Source organism: Heliangelus exortis, chromosome 11 (genome assembly GCF_036169615.1).
Source record: "Heliangelus exortis chromosome 11, bHelExo1.hap1, whole genome shotgun sequence".
Taxonomy (NCBI): Eukaryota; Metazoa; Chordata; class Aves; order Apodiformes; family Trochilidae; genus Heliangelus; species Heliangelus exortis.
The window spans coordinates 18,562,075-18,581,767 of record NC_092432.1 but is presented as its reverse complement, the minus strand read 5'-3'; the positions used below and the strand labels follow the sequence as shown (position 1 = coordinate 18,581,767).

The window sequence follows — 19,693 nt, the reverse complement described above, 5'->3', positions numbered from 1 at the left end:
TCGTGCAATTTAAGTACTCAGGTGAATAAGGAGCCAAAAGAGTAAGTGGCAGGAGTTGAGATAAAAATGTGGCATAATTAAGTATCTGAGCAGTTTACAAAATAATTTGGGATGTTGACTGTCAAGCAGCTGAACTTCTGGTTGTTTTCTCTATATATTTTTCTAAAATTACAGCTTTCTTTTACTTAAAAGGATGCATTTTTTAGATTTTTTTTTTTTTTTTAATTTTGACATTTGAAAGGCATTGTTGTGCCTGTGTTAAAGTGCAGTTGTCTATTGGCACCTTGATCTTTTCAAACCTGAGGTTGCATACATGGTTACCTATCTTTGCCATCAGATCATCAAAAGTTTTGAGTTTAAAGTAATGAAGCATTGGATAAAATTCGAATTAATGTAAGGATGTAATTTTCAAATAAGATCACTAAATTAGGAGTCTGAGCAAGATAAATCTCCCCCTAAATTGATAATGTCTATGCTGGAGGTGTTGACACCTACTCTGTGGGTCTCATCTCCTGCTTCTGTCTTAAGAGATCTGGACAGCAGGATCTAGAGAACAGTTCATCTCAACCAAGAGCTCTCTCCTGCCTGTGTTGGTTGGACCCCTGTTGGAAATCTCAGGTTGGAAAACTCAGCTTTTCAGAGTCTGTTGCTCAGGCAGCTACAAATTTGTGTTATGCACAGACAGCCACAAACTGATGCCTTGCTGCTTCCTCAATTTAAGCCTCACAGGTACTTAAACACCTAAAAATCCAATATTTTCAGGGGTGCTGAACACTGTCAGTTCCTGTGAACTCAGTGGGGATGAACAGTGCTTAGGTCCTCTGCGAGCTCACTTTCTCCCTTCTTTTATGGCAGTATAACTGCAGTGTTTATATGCAAAAAAGATGGTTCAGGAAAAAACCCATGCTGGGTAGGTAGGGAGTCAGGAGATCTGTGCTTTGATCTTTTGCAGCAGATTTTCTTCAGTAATCTTGAGATGAGCTGCTGCATCTGTTTCTCTTGGTCAGCTCTTAGTCTGTAAAAATCATCATAATAATGATTTTCTTTTTTACCTTTGAAACCTTTGAGGCCTAGACCAAGTCTATAACATTTGTAGAGGACAGAGGGGTAATGGTTTTCATCAACTGCATTCAAATAATCAGGTGATCAATTAACACCTTTTTCTTTTTTTATACCCCGAGGGACGATTGACAAAGATGATGCAAACAAAGCAAATATTGTTGTCCCTGCAGGCAATTGCAGCTGAAATAACTTGCATTTATTGGAATAGTTTTAAAATGGATGCTTACCTTGTAACTGTAACTCCCTCAGTTCCTGTAACTTTGGTTTGTAGACCATCCAAAGCCTGTTTGTGCTGTAAACACATCCCATAGGAAATGCCCATATCTGCAGTCTTATGAAGAGAGGACTTCTTCCCAGATCTGAACTTCTTGAACATCCCTGATGTAAATAAGCAGCTGAAGCAAATTCAGGGGTTTGGATTCTGTATGGATTCTGGAAAGTCTGAATATTGTGTGAGTTCTGTGTTGCTTGATTTCTTACACACAGAGAAATCTTCCACTTAGATGTATAATCTTCCACTTAGATGTTGGACGTGATGATCTCTGAGGTCCCTTCCAACCCAGCCAATTCTATGATTCTATGATAAAATCATACAACTTTAAGGACAATTGGGTTGTAAAGAGGAGCTGTGCAGGAGACATGGTGAAGTGCTGACTGAAAGTGAGGGCTGAGGCTGTTTGAGGGTGCTAAGGATGGTGAGGGAAAGCCTATTTAATCCACCCACTTCCAGTACCCCTTCCCTTCTCTAAATTTAATGCTGGTTTATCAGTCTCTCTGCTCAGCAGCATCTGCCATTGCTCAGATACTAATTTGTTCATGATTGCAGCAGGAAATGTTTTGTCACTTGAGCTAACATAAGCATGAACACATCTTCCAGAGCTTTAATAGCATTCAGAGCAGGGAAAGACTCAACTATGGATAGAGACCTAGCGAGTCTTTGTGATTTTTTTTTTTTTTAAGCTTATAAACCATTTTTGAACAATGAGTTCTGAACATATAGTACCTCTGCTTCTGCTTAATTTTCCAGTTACAATAGGTTACAAAATGATTTGGTGTAAAGGTTGATACCTGTAATTGAAAAAAAAAAAAGAAAAAAGCATGTTGAACTGGTTAAGATAGGCTGGTGCAGATGGGACTAATGATGTACTGGATGCCATCATGAGTCCTTGAGTCCAGAAAGTCAGCTGTGTTCACTGCCTTGGTTCTGCAGTCTCAATCACCAAGGAAGATGGGCTAATAAGGAGCTACTGCCTGGCCTGCCAAGGCAAAACTTGAAAAGGAACTGTGTGCACAGTAAATATAAATATTGTCCTGAAACTTTGTGTAAAAAGAAGACAAATTGGAAGAAGCCCACCAGTTTGCTTGGCACTATCTGCCCTGTGCAGAGTGGTTCTTGCTGCTGAACACAGCTTTCATGACTAATGCATGAAATCTACTGTAGTTCTTCTGAGCTTTGTGTACAAAACAGCTCAGAAGAGCATTTGCAGTGACTGTGGTTTGGTGACTGTACTACTACCCCAAAGAGACAAATAGTAATAGGAGGAAAGCATGTTTTTCTCCTGCTAATTTTTCAAACTTCTGGAAGCATCATGAAACCTCCTGGCCAGCCCATAATCAAGCTTTTAGAAACTTTCAGCAAAATGCCTCCACACAGACAGATTCTGCAGAACATAATATCAAGTTTACCTGACAAAGAATGGAGCCCCAAATGTTTGAAACTGCATTTTCAAGCTGCAGGCTAGAAGGCAAGCTGGCAATTCATCTTCCCAGAGAGGACATTGTAAAAACAAATCTTTGAGCCATTTGTTGCTGTCCCACCTAAGATCACAGTTAGTTAAAAGAGCTTCTTTGCCAAAATTCTGAGAAAGACCCCAGGATGTTCTTTGTGCTTTTAAAGCAGAAAACAACCAGTGCCCCCTTCTTATAGCAGAGCTTTGCACTAGCACTTCTATAACATACAAGCAGTCTCTGCAAGGAAGAAAAAAGGTTTAGCATTTTCATTTGAGCTGCAAGGTGATATGAAACCCCTGGAAACAGGATCTACTGGGATTTTGTCATCATATTTTTTTTGTTTGTTTGTTATAATGGAACATGAAATTAACTTAAAACATTTGTCCCAGAGCCTTGGCTATAAAGTCATTACAGATGCAGGAGATGAGAGCATCTTTCTGGGTCTTTTTGAAAGCCATTGGGCAACTGGAATCTACTGTTATTTTCCCACTAGAGCAATCTGGACTGGTGGCATCAGAAACTTTCACAAAGGGGAATCTAATGGGAGTTGTGGAGAGAGTCATATTTTCTGCATTCCCTAAGGAAACTCCTGTAAAAGTCTGTTGCACCAGTGGTGTTTTCCTCATAAATGTCTGGCAAATTGTGTTTGTCCTTGGGAGGCAAATGCTGCAAGGGGAAGCTGGAGAGGCAGGGCTGGAGCAAAGATGGAGCAGGAATTGTTCTGGTTTTTGCAGCAATTTCAGTTATGGGAGTAGGTGGTTCTCTGTATATTGATGGGATCAGAGGCCTGGCAAATTTATCAGTCCCCAGGAGCTCTCTAGCAGCAGCTTCCTGTGGCTTATGGTATGCACCATGGAAAAATATGGGCCAGATCCTCAGAAAAGAGTCATCCCAGGAGAGAAGGGGCACGGTGCTCTCAGCAGCCCCCCTGGACTTGCCTCCTCCCCTGCATCAGAAGCGTCAGACCCTGGTGCAGTGAACATTGTAGTGTAGGAGCTTTCCTCGTACAGCTCAGGAGCTTCAGGCTGTTCAGGAACCACAGGTTGGTAGCTCTACAAATGCCCATTTCTTTGGAAATAATGTGTTTTTCTCCTTAATGTCACAGCCAGGTTGTATTTAAAGGAGAAAGTACGTATGGTTCTGGAAGTATGAGACTGAACAGTATTTGGTGACAGCCAGAGACTTGAAAGAGGTTTTGGACCAAAAGAAAGCAGGAAACAACAGAAACTTCAGAAGAGCCCCTGCTCTGTGTACCATCTTGTGGTCCCGGGAGAGTGTGTGAAAGCCAGTGGACCATGAGTTAGAGTCCTTTTGCCAGGGGAAGAAGTGCAAAGACATTTTTTTGTTGTTGTTTGGCAGCAGGAGTGAGCTGCAGAGAAACATCTTGCTAATTAAGCTGCTGTAGGAAATGGGAGCTCAGCCAGGCATGCAGGGAAAAACCCCCAAATGAAGCAAGTTAACATTAGCACCAGTTACACCAACCTCATTATGAGGGACCGCAAGGGAGAAGGAGAGGGGCTAAGAAAGGTCACCAAAAATGATCAAATGGTGTGTGAGTGCATATACACAAACTCATGAGCACTTTGACAAAAGCTAGCGGTGGATTGTTGAGAGGCCAGTGCAGCTAAGTTCCTGCTTTGTTACATAGATAAATTGCCAAAGGAAACATTATCCAAACAGTTGTACTTCAAAGGCAAAACGACAAGCTTTGGGGAACTTGCGGTACTTTCAATCTGGCCAATAACCAAGTGTAAAGCGTAAAATAGACATGTTTAGGAAGCAGGACACATGCCGTTCAAGACAGGCCTTTCCCATGCTCTCAGACCAGTGCAGCTTCATTTGATGTGCAAATGCATGATGTGTGATCTGTCCTGGCAATATGCTGCCTGCCAGCAGCACAAACATTTCACAAGCACCCTTTTGGGTCACTTCAGCGTGCTGTGTGCGCAGCCTTCTTGGCAACCTCTGCAGCTGGAGCTCTTCTTACAGTCTGTTGCTGTTGTGGTTGCACAATCCAGGTTTATTTAGCAGGTCTCGTCAAGAGACTACAGGCAGATAAAAGCACCTCAAAACCATCCTCAAAAATTGCAGTTTTGGTGTTGGATGCTAGGATAAAATGCCCATACAAGGATTGGGAACAGGAACACACTGGGGAGTGTATCAGTAATGCAGACATCATCGATCCTTAAGGCAAATTGTTCCAGAAGATGTCCCAGCTTTCCTGGGAATTGGAGACTTTAGGGCATTATACCTGATGGTAGGGGCCCTCCAGAATGTCTTTAGAAGTGTCACCTGAAATTGGGTGAAATAATATTTCCTGGCATGCTTCCTGACACTGCAGGCACAGCCAAAAACTGAAAAGTAACAGTGCTCCCCAGAGGACTGTGGATGCAGTCCCTTTTTTTCAGTAGTGGTTTAAATGGGTTTAAATGTGTTTATATCAGAAAAAAATAATTGTGGTCTTTATGGTGAGCCTGGACTCTACAGAGTACCTGTGCTAGGGGGGTGATACTGGCTTTTAGTGAGGGTTCAGGATTTCAACTCAGCTGGCTGAACTGTTTTATCATCAGTCATTCTAATGAAGCAAGAGCACACAGATATACTTTTCCCCCCTCCCTTCTAGCAGTAACCTGTGGGTATTATTGACATTATTCAACAGCTCTGGTGACTTATCCCAGGTGCACCAAGAGGCAGGTCACCCTTGTGCCTCAGTGCACTGTTGCTGGGACAGATTCTCAGCTGTATGTGTGTGCACAGCCTCTAGGTCCCCATCTTAGATAACCAAGCACTTGGCACTGAGCACTACCCCAGCGTAGCAGCTGTGTCTACACAGACATCCTAACCTGTTCTTCACAACTGAAATGACTGAACTTGCACTGCAGCCAGCTGTAATCATCTGTTGCTTGTGTTAATCTTGAATTCCAGTGTGTCAGTTCCGGTCCTCTGAGAAAAATTAGGCAAGTGCTTATTGAAACCAGCAGCCCAGCCCTCCACGTTGTGCTGTGTGGAAGAGGAAAGAGGGACCCCAAGCCCTAGCAGTAGTGCAGTCCTGCCACATTTTAGGCACATGAAATGAATACCACTACTCACACCAGCCATACCATACTCTCATTAACAGCCCAAATTCATGCTGAAATACCCCACTTCAGAAGTTCCTGAGCTTTTTGGCAGCTCCACACATAGTTCCCTGCTCCCTTTGTGCTGTTGGTGAACACAGAAGATACAGTGAAGATACAGAAAGGATTAAACGACTTTGTTTAACACGGACAAGGAAGCAAGATGCATTTTATGAAGCTGTAGTCTGATGTGCTGAGGGAAGACTGAATGGGTTGGGAATGCTGATGGCATCTAATAGCCACAGAGGCTTTTCCTGCTTCCTCACAGATACAGCACTGTGACTATCAGTCATTGTGGTATGAAGTTGTTATGAGAAAAATAACTTCCTGTGTTGATGGACTCAGCATGCAGTAAATGGAGAGAGATGTCTGGATGCAAATGTGAGGTGGCTGTAAAAGTACCCCTCCTGAGTTCTAGGTGTGAGTATACAGAGTCCTAAGTAAGCAGTACACTGTACTGCTTGTCTTTGACTTTCTCTTTACCTAAAATGGTGTCCTGAATTCAGTGTTTTTATGGGTTCTCTGTTGAGAAGTGAGAAGGCACTGTAACAGTGCCCCTTGCATGTGCAAGGCAAACTGTTGCATCCTGGCCTCTGTGGGGGGGAAGGGAACAGGGCACCAACAAATGCATGAATGATACTCAGGTAGTATCAATATCTATTGCTTTGTCTGAAGACCACAGAACTGAATTTTTTTTTGCTTTTCTTCACATCATTTTCCCAGGAGAAATGCCCAATTGTTTCCAAATTCTCCCTTTCCTACACCTGTATACACATTTATTGGTATATTTATTTTCATTGTCTGGGACTCCACAGTGCTTGCTTACTATGGACTGAACTTTTCTCATTCCACTAGATGACAACACCCTTGGTTTCAGTGGGTTCCAGCACAGCCTTTCCTCATGCATTTTGCTGTCAGAAGAGCAGTGGTGACACAGGTTGCAAACTGGTCAGAGAGGGAATATGCAAAGTACCAACTATCCACTCACAGCCACCTGACAGTGTTGTCCATGCCACTAGCTAAATAGAAATAAAACTCTACTTAATACGTTCCCAGCATCCCAGACTTCCAGGAACAATACTCCTTTTTGAGAATGCAATTTCATTCCTGTTATTAAGTTTTGTTCTCTTTTATCCCATCTGTTTTAGTCAAGTTACTTCATCTATTGTGATTGCCTGGAGAGTGTTGATTAAACCAACAGTATTATTCTGTAACACTGAGTTATAACCATTACCTGCCATCCAATGAAGCAGCTTGGCCTTAATAACCCAGTAGTTACTTTACCTAAATAAGCACTATTTCAGAAGGGGAATGGTGTTCCAGGCAATAAAAGTAACCCTGAAATAAAGGGATTGCTTGAGGGAGAGCTGTATAGCACCTGGCCGTGTGAATTTTACTGGCTGTCAAGTAACATTGTCTGTCCTTTTCCCCTGTTTTAGCAGTTTGAAATTAAAGACAAGCAGAATATCACTCCATGAAAGAGCTGAGTGTTAATTAAATCATCTCTTTGACTCATCTACTAGGAAAAGGAAAGACATTGTGATTCTTTTTAAATATTATCCAAAACTCAAGCTCATGAGTGTGCAAGGGTGCTCCACTGGTTCAGATGATTTCAAACCTTCACCAGCAGCTAAACTTTATGACCATGAGGGTAAAGATGAACTTTGGCTATGACCTAGATCTTCAATTTACAAGTGTTTTTCATATAGCTGCAGTAATATTCCAGAAAATTTAATTGGCATTTTATTTCATTCACTTTTGCAAATGAAAATAAAGCTACTGTGAGAGCAGATCTTTTGCTATGAAAATATTTAAAAAAAATATTTTTATAGCTCTGTCAGCAATAAAGGAGTCTCACAGTCTAAAGTCTTTCTCTAAACCTTTTTAATGGAAAAAACTTCATAGAAAATATCCTTTTACTTTTTTTTTAATAACATATAACTATATACATGATTAAAAACTGTAACAAAAAGCTGCAGGGACTGGAAAAAAATGTTTTGCTGGATCCATGCAGATGGTACATTTAGAAAAGGATTTCACAAATCCATGTACATCAAATGGAGCTGCAGTGACAGGGTTGAAAAGAATGGCAACTCTATATTATTTACTTGAATGTACTGGGAATAAAGCACAGACATACAAAATACACAAAAAGAATACAAAAGAGTACACGGTGTAAATGCTGTTAGCACAGGAAGTTCCTTTTTAAGTAAATAGGAGAAAAGTCAAATCTCCTTTTTCACAATCTATATTGCAGCTTAAAAGATAACTAATCTCTTATTTGCTGTATTTTGTTTTTTCTTCATTCTGCCATACTCTACAGAAGCATCTGGCATTTGCATTTAACGACTCAGGAATATTTTGATTCATCTCTATGTCTGTGAATGTACTGTCATTTCTGTCTAACATCATCTATACATATTGCTTTAAAAACATAAATGGTTTGACTTGTGTCAGAAATAGAAAATATTGAGGGCTACCACACTACAAAGTGCTGGATACTCTTGTCCTGATCCAGCAGTATTTTTAAAGGACACACACAGCTTCAAATCTATGAGTAATTCCTCAGAGAGCAAAGGAAGCTAAGGACGTGCAGAAATGATTTGCTGATGGGGTCTGGAGTTTTCAACAGTTTGTAGTACAGACTCTGCAGCTAGGAAAACTGTTACACCTGAGGCCATAATTCTGTCCTTACACCACACACAATGTAGCTACACAGTGTAGATGATTTACTCTACTTTAAAAGTTTCTTTATTCGAAGTTAAAACATAAAATGAAACCTCTTTTAAAAAAAAAAAAAAAAAAAAAAAAGGTCTGGGGAACTGATGAGCTCTGCAGCTGGAAAGAAGAAAGAGATGGTGTTTAATTTGTTAGTTACAAGTTGGAAGAGATTCTCTAAGCAGCAGGTAATAATGTGACAAGCTTTAAACACCACACTTCTAAGAGAACTTGCTCATATTTTTGTCCTAGGCCAAAGAAAGAACAGACATAATGGAAAAATCAGTACCAGCCAGTAAGCTGACCTGAGGCTCCCAAGCATGGTGAGGATGGCAAGGCATCATTTAGTAAGAAAATTATGTCAAGCTCACTTCTTGTCAGGTGAGATTTTGCTGGCTTCTTCCTGCTGTAATGAATATTTAGCAATTTCATATGTAATCCCAGAGGCAGTTTTAATAGCAGAGAAATAAGTGGAGTCTGTGTGTGTGTATATTTGTTTAAAAAAGGTTGAAAACAACAGTAGCAACAACAACTAAATCAGACAAGCAGTGCAGGCTGAAATATTCTGTGAAGCCCTGGGATCTGTTCCTGTTCTCAGCACCCTCCCACCCTTTCTGGCCATGTTCTTTTGGCAGGCAGGTAAAAACTTTTAAATTCCTGTAAGTGAGGAAGGATTTTTGCTCATAGCAAGACATACGGTAATTATGAAAATAAGCTTTGAAAACCAAATTGCTGTGTGTCATGAAAGCCAAATCTCACTGATAAGTATTTGGATTTCATTGTCCCTGTAACAGCTTGATTCCCTCCCCAGTTTAACCTCTCTGTGTCAGCGTGCTAATTGGAAAGTTGCCAACATATGAGGTTTTGGCTCATTACCATTCAGAGTCTTTTTTTAGAACATACACTTGTTGTTGTTGTTCACTGCTAGCATTTTGGGTAAGATCTGGCTTGTAAAGCTCTGATTGAAACTAAACTGCCAGTACAAAGCAGGTCTGTTTGAGAAGGCAACCTGAAAGCAGTAAGACTTATTTTGTTTATTAAAGAAAAGAGAAATGTTTGTGCATGCATTCGCATTTAACAGTTTTATAGCTAGAACTGTTTATTAAATTATGCCCAATAGCAATTTTATCTCTTACTGTGATTTGTTTTATAAAGATATAATGATTCTCAGGACAGTTTTATGAAAACATGCAGAGTTGGTTTGCATTACCTACGTAGTTATGTGCCCAGTATATATGTTGCAACTTAATTTCTTAAATACATATTGTGTAACACTTTTTATTCCTGAGTGCTGGTCTCCATAAGGAACAGGGAAGGTGGTAACATGTGCTCTTCTGCACAACGTGGTCCTTAGTCATTTTAGGAGTTCTTCTGAGGGATCTTAATTGTCACAGTTTTAACTTCAGAATATTCTCTCAATCCACATTCACCCCTAAAAAATAAATTGCAGCATCAGCTTACAGCAGACATTGTCTTTATCAAGCAAAAACTTGCAGAGCGATTAACTAATAAATTTAAGAAAAAAACTAAAATTATTGGCACGGGTTTCTGCTGTTAGGATTTTGTTGTAGTCAGCTCCAGCCTGGATCATCTCTTAGGCAACTCTGGTGAGGTTTATAGTAGATATTGCATGGCTTCTTGGGAGTTAGGCCTCTCTTTTTTTTAGGGCAACTGGGCTGGTGAAGGGACTGGAGCACAGATCCTATGAGGAGAGGCTGAGGGAGCTGGGGGTGTTGAGGCTGGAGAAGAGGAGGCTCAGGGGAGACCTCATCACTCTCTCCAACTCCCTGAAAGGAGGTTGGAGCCAGGGGGGGGTTGGGCTCTTTTCCCAGGCAACTCTCAGCAAGACAAGAGGGCACAAGAGGTCTCAAGTTGTGCCAGGGGAGGTTTAGGTTGGACATGAGAAAGAATTTCTTTAGGGAGAGGGTGATCAGACACTGGAATGGGCTGCCCAGGGAAGGGGTGGATTCTCCATCCCTGGAAATATTTCAAAAGAGCCTGGATGTGGCACTCAGTGCCATGGGCTGGGAACCACGGGGGGAGTGGATCAAGGGTTGGACTTGATGATCTCTGAGGTCCCTTCCAGCCCAGCCAATTCTAGGATTCTATGATTCTTTTCTGAAGTATAGGCATTTGCATTTTGCTGTGCATATCTTGAGTGTGTTCTAATCAAGTTATTAATTAACTCCTGCTGTGTTTTTCGGGTGCTGTGTATGTAAAGCAAACAGTATCTCTACCTCAAACCAGGTCCAGTCTCACTCTGGAAGTAGATTCTCTCTACTGCATGAACTCATATGAGGATTTTTTTGCACCAGCTCTTACAGACATTCATTTGTTGGTTAAATTCTTATCCACACCCCTCAAACACATACAATACCACTCTCTTACTTATTAAAAAAAAAAAAATGCTGACATGCATATCATGTTAGCATGTTTCCTATTTGACATTGCCTTCCCTCTGCTTTCAGAATGGAGCAAGTGGCTCATGTTCAAAGCAATGAAACCCTTCTGTCTGTCCCCAGCACTGCGTAGCCTACTTTGTATTTAACTCTAAACTGTATATTTTATAAAAACTATCACACTGGGGCAGGAACTCCTGCAACCCTCCTTGGAAAGTTAGTTCCTTTGAGCTGGAACAGCAGTTTTTACCAGCCCACTTCACTCCACCTGCATTTTTTCAAAACTTTCTGATGTGCCTGTTGGTTTAGGAAGTCTTATACAATGTAGTGGTTGATAAGTAACTCATACTGGTGATTCAATGGGCATTTTAAGATTTACCAGAGTCTAACTACAATGTAAGTAATATTTTAGTAAAGACTTTTTGAGACATGGAAAGCTGGCAGTGAATTGGGCTGTCCCACCCCAGATACCAGTAGAAAGTGGTAGATTGTATCCAAAGAATGACCAAAAACTTCAGCTGCTGATCAGACTTAGCTGAGCCACAGAACTGTTTTGGTTTAGTGGAAGCTGTCACTGGGAGATGGGGGAGCCCAGTAACTAATGCCAGGAAGTCTCTGTGTGAAAGTTTCTGCTTGATTCAGGAGGGCTGTGGCTTGGCTCCAGACACCTGTTGGACACATTTTTGCAAGTCAATAGATAACCTCGCCAGCAGAGTATCCAGTGTCTTGGTACATGTTACAACTGCCAATTTCTTTCTTATCTCAGTCTGGCAAATAAGATTAGATCAGTTTCTTGTCTGTTTTTTCAGCTCAAAGCTTCAGGGCCTTACATGTTTTTTTCCTGGTGAAAGTTTGGAAGTGGACAACAGTGGTAAATGCTAGGTCAAGTATTTTTCCAAAGTTCAGAAGTTGCTCTTGCTGAAGGGGAAGATGGGTTATTCTGGGCATTCAGAGCAGAAGACTCAGTGTGTGTTCAATTAAAGGGCTCACTTGTTCCCACAGCCCAATGCAGGGAAGTAGGGAGCAGTAACACCCTGTTCTATGGACACTTTGGGGCATCTTGGATTGCAGGTTATGTCAGTGAAAAGGAAGGAGCCCATGGGTGAAGTGTGTGTTATGCTGTCCCTTGGTTGTGTGACTATCAAGGGGAACAAATTGCTCTTCAAAAAGAAGTATTGCACACTCTCTTGCATACTCTCTCCTCTCTCAAAGTCCAAGAGCAAATATAAAAGGAAAAGAATTATAACTCCAAGCTGTTCTCCTCATTGCACTTCTTTGGGAATGCTACTATGGACTGCTGTAGCTCAGAGCTATCCAGACAGAAATAATTCCTGTGATGTTAAAGGATAGTTCTGAACTAGAATGGCACCTCCTTCCCTTGAAGACATTTGGACAGAAACCTGAATTTTGGGGGACTCTGTTTAATATAAAACAGCCACATGTGGTAATCTGGGATGAGTCGCATGATTTTTAGTTACAGGAGTTAAATTTTACACCACTCCAGTAGTGAAAAGAAGCTCTGATGAAGTGGAAATGTAAAAATATCCCTCTTTATAACACAATTCTAGCACAGAGAGCACAGTTAGGATCTGGCTGTAACATAACATTAGCAATGACACACACATGCATGGGCACTTTATTTTTTGTGTTTATGTGTTCTTTACTTGCCTGACTCAAATTACTAATGCTGTAAAATGTATCCCTTAAAAATAGTGATTTAAGAAATTGTGACATTTTAATAAAAAGTATGCAGATATTAATAGAAGGTGAATTAGAAGGTGATATCTGATCAAAGAGGTTCTGAAAGGAGTAGAATGATTATTTGTGAATAGGTTTTCAGGCATCTTTCTGAGAGATTATTGCCATTCCAAACATTTATTTTTTATGATTAAAATTTTCAAAGCTGTAGATGGGAATCAAGTGTGCAACTGCTATGTTTTTTCCATGGGAGCTGGGGTGCTGCCTGGTTCCCTCTCCTTTCAAAACCTCTGTGATATCAATATGTGAATATTTTGCTTGCACAATTAGCCTCCCTGAAGTCAAAGGGGTCACTCCTGGGTGTCAAGTTACTCCTGTGCTCTATCAAGTTTAGTAGTTTTAGAATATTTTCACAATGATAAGAGTTAGATGAGCTGACATATTTATGCCAGTGTGAGATCACCTCATAACTCATGAATGTGGAGAATAGTATGAATGTGTTATTCAAGGTACTCCCTAATGAGGAAAAATATTTCAGACTATATAGAGCTTATTTTATAGATCAAGTTGTATACTTCCACATATTTAAAGTTTTAAAGAGTTTGACCTTACTTTAGTTTTACTGCTGAGTTTCCCATTAGCCATAAGCTATTTTGAGAGCTTAGGTGAGACAGATCTGGTGCACATGCCTCCTGCACAGAAATTAATTGAATCCTTTGTATGAGTAACCAATCTGGGGCTGATGCAATTGCTAAACTTCCTTGTGATTGTAATGAGAATTAAAACTGGGGAGACTTTAAATTAGGTACATGGGACAGTATTTGAGCACGGAGCTCCATTTCAAAACATTTGGCACTTAGTTCTAAATGGAGTAAAAGACAGAAAGCTTTGTAATGGAAGGTGATTTTCCTTCTTTAGGCCTGATTTCATTTAACATTGTTTATAAATCTGGAAGAGACAGATAACATTCTAATAAAATTCAGATGCACCCATACTAATAAATGCAGGAAAAAAATAAAGAAAGGAAAAAATAGTAAGAGAGGCAAAATATTCAGCAAAGAAATACACCAACACAGCAGTACCAAAAAGACAATCTTCCTGCAAAAGTGCTGGTTTATATGGCTAAGAAGAACTCTCAGAAAACCCAGGCTACAAGTTCAGAAAAATATTTATAAATTTTCATTTCAATTCAGAATGAGAAAGGAGTTCCAGTAACTCAATCAGCTATGTCAAAAAAAGGAAGAAAAAAAAAAAAAAAAAAAAAAAAAGAGGAAAAGATGGTCTTACCACATGAACCAATTGCATTTAGATCTGACTATGAATATCAGTCATATTATGTCCTGATCCTCAGATGGGAATACTGGGAATATTTCCTGATCTTAATTAGCATGGAAGGATTCACTCATATTTATTAAGCTGTAGAGCTGAAAACAGTTTAGAAGACAACAGTGTAATACTCACATCTCTCTCCCATTGCCAGACATCTTGAATCCTCCAAAAGGACTCTGGGCATTTAAGGCATTGTAGCAATTTATCCTGTAACAGGAAAAAGCATTAAGTCCAGCTGCACTGTCAGACTTCTGGGACAACTCTGGGAGAGGGTGAAACTTGTGGAGCTAAGGACAGTGTACATCTTTATACTAACAAATTTGCCTCATGTTGAAAAGAAATGAAGGATTTATGCCACAAAAACAATATTCTGATCCTTCCTCATAAGGAGAGTGGAATTTTGCCTGTGGGGACAGCACCAAACACTTGGATGCAGCTTCAGTAATGAATTGTTCATCTGCTGAGAAACCTCAGTGCCACTTTATAGCACAGAGCTATTAGATCTGGATTTGTCCTTTGTCTCCCTGACTTCTTGTGGCTCTTCAGCTGAGCCAGGCTCATGTACCCATTTGCAAGCCACTGGACTCCAGAAATGACCTAGAGAGGCGTCTCCCCAGTTCCTTAATGCTGTAGAAAGTACACAACTGTTCCTTTAGCAGAAACCTCATGGGATCCCTGGGCTCCCCAGAAGGGATCATTTTGTGCTCTGTTTTCTGTAACACTGTGCTAGTGGGAAGCAAAGCACTTGGATTTTCAGCAGCATTCATCCACAGTAAGCAGCAACAGTCACAACACTTCCCTACAGTTGTTCTGTATTTTGGTTAGGATTCTCCAATGGGATTGTCTAGACAAACATTTTTCAGACACAGGGTGCAAAACCAAGGTGCCATAATAATAGTGAGTAGGAGTGTGATAACTTCTGTCTTACCAAACTGTCCCAGCCTGCATTGCTGAAGAGACTGTCAGGGCCTTGTTTATGTCATTTGTAAAGACAGCAGCTACCAGCCCAAAATCAGAATTGTTGGCTCTCTCTATGACTTCATCCATGGTTTTAAATCTCAGTATTTCTTGAACAGGCCCAAAAATCTGCAACAGAGATTAATTATTAATTAAAAAACCAGCCCAGTCAGAGGCATTTTACTCCTGATTTATTCTGCTTTTTAAATTGTACTTTCTCCCCGACTGTACTCTTTGCTAATTCCCACAGCAGCATTTAACAGTGATAACAGTTGTCTGTAAAACTGCATGAATTTCCCAAAAGCAGTTGCTTGGTGGAACTCATCCATTCTTCCCTTCTCTCTACGTTGAGGTCAAGACTTTACAGCCAGTGACAAAAATTGAGCTTCTTTACCCAACTGCTGTAATCAAATGCTGTGTGCATAAATTCTGAAAAGATTTTTTTCCTTTTCTTTAGTTCATTGTTTGTTTTTGTTAAAGACAGTATTAATTTTTACTCCAAAGCTTTTCTCTCAGGAAGAAAACAAAAGGAGAAAAAAAAAATGTTTAAGACATAAGCTTGCAGGTGTGTGTGAGTACCTCCTCCTTGGCAATCCTCATGTCATCTGTTACATTGGAGAACACCGTGGGTTCAATGAAGAAGCCTTTTCTCCCTAGCCCTTTACCCCCACATTCAAGTTTTGCTCCTTCAGTAATGCCACTCTGAATCAGTTCCAAGATCTTGTTGTATTGTTTTTTGTCGATCTGAAACAGAGAAGAAGCTGTTTGACTTCCAGATGAGCATTTGACAATGCAGTCAGAATTGTTTTTTCAGGCAATCCCTGTCCCAGTGAGCACCCTCCTGCCTATAGTCAATGTTCTTGGAGCTGAAGATGCCAAAGATCTCCACGTAGCTGCTGGCTGTAGTCTGGGGCTCAGCCCCCTTATGTTTGAGACTCAGCCCACATTCTTTCTAAGAAATCTGGTTTATAAACACAAAGCAAGCAAATCATTATTTTTTTATTGCAGGTTAACTTCCTGAAAATGGTGTAAGACCAGCTGGTTTTAAGTGGCAAAAACATTTTCTAACGACATATTTCTAGTTCTACCCATCTTTTGCTTAGAATTCCTGCCTCTCCAGTGTTCTACAAGCCCAGTAAATAGTTATATATGGATAATTCTTGATAAGTAAGTGCCCATAGAGACTTTTATGAGCTTCTCAGAGTTTACAGTTGTATCTTGGGCAATGAAGATCAGAATCTTGCTGTTAAAGCTGAGAGGCAAACGTACTGGCATTGAAGATGAGAGTTTTTATTTAACAAGAAACACATCTGAACTGTGAATGGGTATGCACTGACTGACCTCTGTCCTAGCATTTTAAACACTTCTAGGCTGTAGAGCCAAAGTACTTTACCTGTGGGCCTTGTTCTGTAGTTGGGTCAAAAGGACTCCCCACAACTCTCCTCTTAGCACGTTCTACACTTCTTCTGACAAATTCTTCATAGATTGATTCTTCCACATAAATCCGTGAGCCTGCAGTGCAGCACTGACCTTGGTTGAAGAAGACCCCTTGATGAGCTTGTTCCACAGCATAGTCCACTAAAAAAAAAACCAAGACAGCATATGTTGCTCTGCAATACAATAGACTCATCTGCTGCTGCATCAGTGTTGTGTCTATTAAATTGTGCCATTTTCCAGAAACTTGGAAGCAGAAGTAGGATTTGGTTAAAACAACAACAAACAACAAAAAAATCAAAACATACCAATGTTGTGTCATGTCATAAGGGAAAGTGATTTATTTTGTGTCATAATCCCTGTGAAAATTCAGAGTTTTTAAACCTACCTAACGTTGACTTTTTTCCCCCCATTTATTCCATCCTGGAGACAGCCATACTGGAGGGATATAAGGAGCATTACAACTGTTTCAGAATTAGTAAATTGCAAAGGACAGCTTGGGACTTCAGGCATTATCTGGGTAAAGAAGGGTCTGTAGGTAATACATCCCTTGTGACACAAGCCACAGAATATTGTTTAATATCCCACTTCAAAAATTAAGTGGACAGTGCTTTAGCACAGGAGTAGGATGTGCAATAATGACTTCACCAGTGTTACTGGTAATTACATGCCAGCAACTTGTAATTTAATAACTAAAACTCTGAAGAGACACTAATAAGAGGGTTTTGTAGTGTGCCCCATCTCATAAAAGTCTGTATGGCTGGGGTCAGGAGAGGAGGGGTAAATTTGTGATTCCAAGTCTGCACTTGGTTTAAGACTGCATGTGTGAGAATTGGAAAAAAAATTATATAGGGTGTTCTCTGGATCATGTTCAGGTTTTCCCTGGCAGCTCCATGAAAACCAAAAGCCTTTAGTGGACATAATTGATTATCTTCTGTTTCTTACTGTTAATACAGGTTTTTCACTGTGAGCTCAAACCACTCACTCTGGTGTTTTTGTGCACTAAACTTTCAAGAGCTTTGTCATCATTTCTGCTGAATTTTTGGCACATTGTGTTCCTCAAACACTACAAACAGCTCCTTTGGATGGGTGAGCAAATTGTCTACTGTTTGTATATATCAGGGCTTCAAAGCCTGAACCTCAGGTCAGGTTCTGGTGGTTGTGATTATTAAGGGCAGACCAGAGAGCTTTGGTCTGATGCACTGTGGAACAGACAGTCCTGAAGAAGGCTGTGCTGCCCTCTGTACCTGGTTATTCCCCTCCTGCCATCCTCAACCTTATTTGGCAGATACAGCAAGTACCATATAAGCTCCAGCTCTGTGTTGCAGGTAGAAGCAGTGGTTTTGCCCCCGTGGAAGGGCCCCAGCATATATTGTTCTACCAGAAGTGTTCAGGTGACCCAGTCTGAGTCAGTAGATAGGGACATTTGAGATGTGGTGGTTTCTGGTGGGAGATGAAGATGAGTTATTGGGGTAGAAGGCTGTAACATCTGCCTTTGGCTTTGGCTGACAGGAGTCTCTTTAGCTTGCCAGGATGATTGTGGCTGTAATTGCCTCCCCAGCTCAGTAAAACATTTACATTTCTATGTAGAGAAGCTCCTGAAAGTTCCCAAGCTTCCCCCAGTCTCTCAGTCACTGGTAAGTTTTGAAAACGAATACAGGATTGTAACCAAATCTTGTAGTTTGTGCTATTAAAAATCATTCTTCTATTCCCTTTCAACTTTTAAATTAAAAGACCAAATCCTTGCATGTCTGTTTGGGTTACCAAGTTCTCAGAATATGCATTGGGAGTACAGTGTGCCTGCACCAAGCCTGAAACAATAGCTCCAAGAAAGGTGTGAACTGTCCCATTCATCTTAATGGAGTGTTAACTTCAAAACCTCCTGCTGACAATTTAGATATCACTGTTTTTAACTATTTCACTGCTGATCATTAAAGCATCAACTTCTAATTTGTGTTTTTATCCTGCTCTAAATGGCTTTCCTGTACCTTCTCAGGTGCCAAAAATCTCAGCTGCACAGCATCATCCAGCTGCCAAAATCTTCAGCTCCCCGCTGACAGTGGCAATGAAGATATTTCAATACACAATTCTTCAATTGTGCAGATTTAAAAAATTGAATAGCCTCAATTTAAAGCTACTATTAAAACATCTTAACAAAAAAATACTGAACTGATTAGATTAGAAACCTGAGTGTAAATTAAAGCTCTCCCTTTTTTCTAATTGATGTGAAACAAAAAACCCACAGATTTTTCTGATTTAAAGCAGTAAATCAGAGTTTAGGATGTATGGAACCACGACTCTGAATAACACCATTTTTATATGCCTGGTTGTAAGGTTTTTTTGCTTTCTTCTGTACAATTTTGTGGATCCAAATGTTGGCTTGTTATTAAAAAAAAAAATCACCTTATGCTGCTTCTGTGAGATTAAAAAGTACAATTAGATTCAGTTATATTCACTTTGTATGAGAGATGTGCCCTAAAATAAACAAAGACACCACATAAATATGTTTTTAAGAAAAATACGGAAGTGCTGACTTACAATCAGCATCTGCAAAAATAATGTTTGGGCTTTTCCCACCCAGCTCCAGTGTAACTCTCTTCAAATTACTTCTTCCAGCTGCTTCTTGGATCAGCTTCCCAACCTGAAAGGAAATGGGGACACGTTTTACAGGGAATGTATTTGTACAGCACACTTGAACAGTCAGTGTTGGCTGTCACTGGAACAGAGCTTTACAGAAACCACCAGGTTCTTCAGTCCAAACAGCAGTGGACAATTTACCAGGTTTTTTCCTGCAAATTGAGAGGGGATAAGGCAGAGCACAAAGTGTTTGTACCCTTCATCTCTGTATCTATGCTAAAATGGCTCAGGCCTTTCTTAAAGGGTGCTCTGGGAGGGTAGAACTAAAAATCTGAACTTGCTGTAACTGGAATTAGTTCCATCCAAACTAGTGGTATGGCCACAAGTTTTAGATACTATTATTAAGAGGTTTAGTGACACCACTTTGCATGGAAAAAATTAGATCTAATCTCTGAGTATGTATTGAGCTTCCTACTATTCACTAGTAATAACTGGTATCATACTTCATACAGCCCAGGTGTTAGTGACCCCAGATGGCCACTGCTTTTAGAATTTATTTCACTCTTAATACTTCCAGTTACCAAACTGCCAGCCAACCTGTTTGTAGGAGGGGATTTTTTCCTCAAAATCCCATTTTCAGTGCCCAAAGGTTTAAGTAATTTGACCGTGAAA

At 40.3% G+C, this 19,693-nt stretch overlaps 1 protein-coding gene and 1 long non-coding RNA gene across 6 annotated transcripts in view; one reads left to right on the top strand and one right to left on the bottom strand.

Annotated features, from left to right (window-relative positions):
• The window catches only part of LOC139801156 (uncharacterized), a 52,913-nt gene extending 43,901 nt beyond the window's left edge, over positions 1-9,012 (top strand). Inside the window, exon 3 of the long non-coding RNA XR_011728084.1 lies at positions 8,880-9,012. This is a non-coding gene — a long non-coding RNA (uncharacterized lncRNA). The remainder of the gene's footprint in view (positions 1-8,879) is intronic.
• Positions 9,013-9,646: 634 nt separating this feature from the next.
• The window catches only part of ALDH1A2 (aldehyde dehydrogenase 1 family member A2), a 67,716-nt gene continuing 57,669 nt past the window's right edge, over positions 9,647-19,693 (bottom strand). For all 5 annotated transcript variants that reach the window (XM_071755087.1, XM_071755088.1, XM_071755089.1 and 2 more), the window contains 6 exons: positions 18,983-19,085; positions 16,404-16,588; positions 15,590-15,754; positions 14,982-15,139; positions 14,186-14,260; positions 9,647-10,059 (listed from right to left, as the gene is read on the bottom strand). In XM_071755087.1, coding sequence (XP_071611188.1) covers positions 9,987-10,059; positions 14,186-14,260; positions 14,982-15,139; positions 15,590-15,754; positions 16,404-16,588; positions 18,983-19,085 — 759 coding nt within the window. In that variant the 3' untranslated portion in view covers positions 9,647-9,986. The remainder of the gene's footprint in view (positions 10,060-14,185; positions 14,261-14,981; positions 15,140-15,589; positions 15,755-16,403; positions 16,589-18,982; positions 19,086-19,693) is intronic.